The following is a 4963-nucleotide window of genomic DNA, read 5'->3' on the forward strand; positions in this document are numbered from 1 at the left end:
TATATATATATATATATGTTTATTATATGTGGGGTAGGGTAAGGGTATTGGGGGTTGAACTCAGGGCCTTCACAGTGAGCTGCATCCCCAGTTGCTTTTTATTTTCTTTTCTTTTTTGGTACTGGGGATTGAACTCAGGACCTTGTGCTTGCAAGGCAAGCAGTGGCACCACTAAGCTAAATCCTCAGCCCTTTATTTTCTATTTTGAGGCGATGTTGCTAAGTTACTCAGTCTGGGTTTGAATTTGTGATCTTCCTGCCTCAGCCTCCCAGAGTGCTGTGATTACAGACATGCATCATCTTGCACAACTCAGAATGCTTTTTTTTTTTTTTTTTGTCTAGTACTGGAGATCAAACTCAGAGCCTTGCACTTGTAAGGCATGTGCATTGCCACTGAGCCAAACCCCCAGCCCTCAGAATGCTTTTTTAACAATTTTGGGGAAAGATCTAAAACATTTTCATACAGTCATGACTTAATTGACCTTAAATAAAAGCCAGCTACACAGTTTGAAAATAAAATCATATCTCTACTAAGGAATTACTATAGAAGGAACTTTCCATTCAAAAGGAAGATAACATTATATATCATTATATGAACATTACTCAGATTCTGTCTTTCAGCTCTTTGGTACCTCACTTCCCACTCTCCCATGAGGTTAAAAAATAATATTCTAAAAAGGGAATAGAACAGGAGATGTAGCTTAGTAATGGAGCATTTGCCTGGTATGCAGAAGGCCATGAGTTCAATCCCCAGTACCACTAAAAGAAAAGGAGTAAAAGCTTTGAAGCTTCATTACTATACTTTTCTCTGTGTTCACACTGTTATTCAAAGAGATAAATAAGGCTAGAATTTTTGCCTTGTCTGATCCAGATTGGCGTGGGAACAAAGTCCTCTGGACTTACAAAGCTATATCCAGTCAAAAGATAAAAAGTATCTTACTACAAAGCAAGGTTTAGGCCATGCCTTTACAAAGTCTTCTTGAAAAGAAGATGAACACACATCCCATAATACTACCTACCAATTGCGTTTCTGCACTAACCGTATAAGAGTATCATCCCAATTTATGAGCCAGGCCTGGTGGCACACACCTGTAATCCTAGCACTCTGTGAATCTGAAGTAGGAGGATCCATAAATTCAAGCCTGGCTGGATGAAATAGTGACTTAATGAAACCTTGTTTGTCTCAAAATAAAAATTTTAAAAAGACCAAGGATGTAGCTCATTTAGTACAGAGGCCCTGTGTTCAATCCCCAATGGAGAAAAAAAAAAAGAGAGAGAAAAAGAAAAAAATATATATAGCTACTTTATTTACATGCCAATTGCAGAATAGCCCTTGCCCTGAGCCTTCTGTGTACAATAATTAATATGTATGGTTTTTGTTTGGTTTGGTTTAGTTTGGTCGGTTTTGCAGTACTGGGGATTGAGGACCAAGGGCATTCACACTGACCTGCGTTCCCAAACTGTTTTGTTTTTGTTGTTGTTGTTGTTGTTTTGAAACAAGGCCTTGTTAAGCTGCTCAGACTGAGCTGGAACTTGAGATCCTTCTGTCCTAGAATGAGATACCACTGCTAGCTGTTTAGAAAATAAAATTTTAAAAGAAAAATAAACTGAAAATAATAAAATATTTTAAAGGTAATTATGACCTAGGTGGAAAAACAATCTATATTTATAGATTGGAAGACAGATTTCCTTCACTGCTGGGAACCAAACCCAGGCCTTGCACAAACAAAGCAAGCACTCTACCACTGAGCTACATTCCCACACAGAAGATTTAATATTGGTAAGATGGCAGTGCTCGTTAAATTAAATTAGATTCAGTTCAGGTCCCACCGAATTACAGCTAGCTTCTTTGCAGAAATTGACAAGTTGATCTGAAAGTTAATATGGAAATGCAAAGAACACAGAATTTTTTTTTTTAACTTTAGATTACAAAACTAAAGAACTCACTTCCTGGTTTCAAAAGTTATAATAAGGCTGGGGATTTAGCTCAGTGGTTCTGCCTCCTGCCTTGCAAGCACAAAGATCTGAGTTCTACCCGCAGTGCCAAACAAAACAAAACAAAAACAAAAAAGTTATAATAAAGTGGGCCGAGGATTTAGCTCAGTGGTTCAGCCACCTGCCTTGTAAACACAAAGACCCGAGTTCGATACCAAATAAAAAAGTTATAATAAAGCAACAATAATCAAGACTTTGTGGGACTGTCATAGGATAGTTGGTATGGATTCTGTCTCCCTAAATTTCAAATGACCTCCCTGAGTTAGTATATTTGGAGATTATACCTTTAGCAGGAAATTAAAGTGAATAAGTTCTTGCCAGGCGTGGTGGTGCACACCTGTAATCCCAGAACTCAGGAGGCTGAGGCAGGAGGATCACGGTGAGATCTTGACCAGCCTGGGCTACATAGTTCCACGTCAGTCAACTACTTAGTGAGACCCTGTCTCAAAAAACAAACAAACAAACAAAAAAAAGTGAATGAATTCTTTAGGGTGGACCTTACCTTGATTGGAATTGGTTCTTTATAAGAAGAAAATTTGAAAGAAAATACCCTGCCTTCCCCTGAAGGTACAAGGAAATGCCATGTGCAACCCATGCAGAGGGCCCTTACTAGACACCAACCTGGATAGCACTTGATCTTGAACTTCTCAGCCTGCAGAACTGTAAACACTAAATTTCTTTTGTGTAAGCCATTCCATCCATGGTATTTTGTCTTTGTAGCCCAAGCCAACTTATAAATAGCCAGATAGGTTAATGGAATAACCTATAGAGTTCTTAGAAGAAAACATAGACATAAATCTTTCTGGCTTTGGCTTAGGCAAGGGTTTCACAGATTTGACATCAAGAACATAAGCAATAAGAGAAAAAAATAAATGTACCTTCTCAAAAGGACATCACCAACAACATGAAAAGACAACCCACATAATGAGAGAAGATGTACAGATATAAGATACCTGTACCTAGGGCATATAAAGAACCATTACAATTTGCAATAAAAAAAAATACAGCATTCCTGTAATCCTAGCTGCTCAGGAGGCTGAGGCAGGTGGATAACAAGTTTGAGGCAAGCCTACTTAACATAGTGAGATGCTGTCTCAAAATTAAATAATAAAGGACTGGGATGTAGCTCAGAGGCAGCGCTCTGGCCCACCAAGCCTGAAGCCCTCGGTTCAATCTCTAGTACTACCACCACCAGCCTCGAAAAAGAAAAGAAATCTGTGATTTCTGTCTCTCATGTAGTATGTGGCCACTATTTAGGTTATTTTTCCTCCCTCTTTTTAAGCCTGGACTTCCAGAGGTCTCCTCTTTGACTGCAAAGCTTACCAGTCAGCCAAAGATTCATTCAAGATTTTCCTCAAACACCTTGAGCTACTTAAGACTTTCATGCTCTACTGATGGATCAATGTGTGTACTGAGGAGTGAACTCAAAATTCTTTTTTCACTGTTTTTACATCTTACTGGTATCCCTTGAGCCTTGCTTGTCCTCTATATATTTGCTCTCAGGCTCCATTAGCCTGGAATGTCTGGGTGAATTAGGCTCTATCAGGTCTTTGATGCATAAGCTCACAACTTCTAGTCCACTTGAGATGTGTGGAGACTTTATAAAGCCCTCTACAACTAGATAACCTCTGAGAAATGTTGCCAATCTTTTCTTGCCACTGAGAGCATTTTCAACTGATAATACTCCCAATCAAGTGAGCTTCCTTTGTCAGTGGTAGAAAGTTTGTTCATTTTTATGCCCCAACCTAGATGAACTTTGATACACACACACAAAAAGAAAGACTGCTCTTACCTGAATTTCAGTAGTTTACATGTGTCAGTACTTTTCAGTTTAAGAGTTGCCTTTATTTCTAGAGTGACAGATAGATTTTTTGACAGTTTTTCCCCCCAGCTATAGAGTTTCTTTTTGGAGAGAGATGTATCGGGCTTCTCATTGCATCATCCTGAAATGAATCTCTGGAGAAAATATCAGGAGTCTGAGAAGTAATTGTATTAACTGGTTTCCACACTTGGGGAACCTAGGATCCTAAGAATAATAATGACTTTTTAGACTTCTAGACAATAAGTAACAACTACATAGCAGAAAAAGATGCTTCTTTTTAAATTTTATTTTTATTTTTTCAGTGCTAGGGATAGAACCCAGGGGCTTGTGCACATTAGGCTCACATTCTGCTGCTGAGCTATGCCCACAGGAACAAGAAAGATGCTTCTTTAGTCATGGAAAATTGGAATTTACTGTGTTTTGTAGCTGTTTCAACTGACTCAGCATATTTTTCTTTTATTTTCATAGCTCAGATTAGTGCTTATGTCTTCCCCTGAAATTGCTTCCCTCTCATGGGGGCACATGAAAGTACAAGGCTCTACCATAACCTATAAGGATTGCAAAGTATGGCCAGGAGGAAGTCGCACTTGGGACTGGAGAGAAACTGGAACTGAGGTAAGATGTGAGGTTTGGTTGAGACTTCACGAGCCTGCCCAAGTAACTTTCAGCCTCCCAAGCCTTAACAGCCAAGTGAAAAGTTTCTGTCTGTCTCTGTCTCTTTCTCTCTCCTTCCCCCTTTCTCCTTCCTTCCCTCCATCCTGCTCAGATAGCATTCATTACCATTATATTCAATCATTTACTTAGTTTTTTGTTTTGTTTTGTTTGTACCAGAAGCAAGGTAGGCATGGTGCCAGCCCTCAGTGTTTATTTTTTTATAGGAAAACATTTACTGGTACATTTTAGACATAAATAATAACACTCATCGTGGGCCGGGGATCAGCGGTTCTGCCACCTGCCTGGCAAGCGCAAGGACCCGAGTTCAATCCCTGGTACCCCCCCAAAAAAAATTCATCATAGAAAACTTACACTTGTACACCATACCTCTCACCTCTTTTTTTCCCATTCCCCCCACCCCTCAAGGCCCCATCCCCTCCCTATGTTCAAAAGCTCTGTTTCCATTTTTTCCTTCTATTTTCATTTTTTTTTT

At 39.2% G+C, this 4963-nt stretch overlaps 1 protein-coding gene across 1 annotated transcript in view; it reads left to right on the forward strand.

Moving 5' to 3' along the window:
- Positions 1-4963, forward strand: part of Aamdc (adipogenesis associated Mth938 domain containing) — a 32501-nt gene that overhangs the window by 7061 nt on the left and 20477 nt on the right. The window contains exon 2 of the mRNA XM_010633304.3: positions 4285-4431. Coding sequence (XP_010631606.1) covers positions 4300-4431 — 132 coding nt within the window. The 5' untranslated portion in view covers positions 4285-4299. The remainder of the gene's footprint in view (positions 1-4284; positions 4432-4963) is intronic.

This window comes from Fukomys damarensis, unplaced genomic scaffold (genome assembly GCF_012274545.1).
Source record: "Fukomys damarensis isolate Sample0158 unplaced genomic scaffold, DMR_v1.0_HiC HiC_scaffold_16, whole genome shotgun sequence".
NCBI lineage: Eukaryota > Metazoa > Chordata > Mammalia > Rodentia > Bathyergidae > Fukomys > Fukomys damarensis.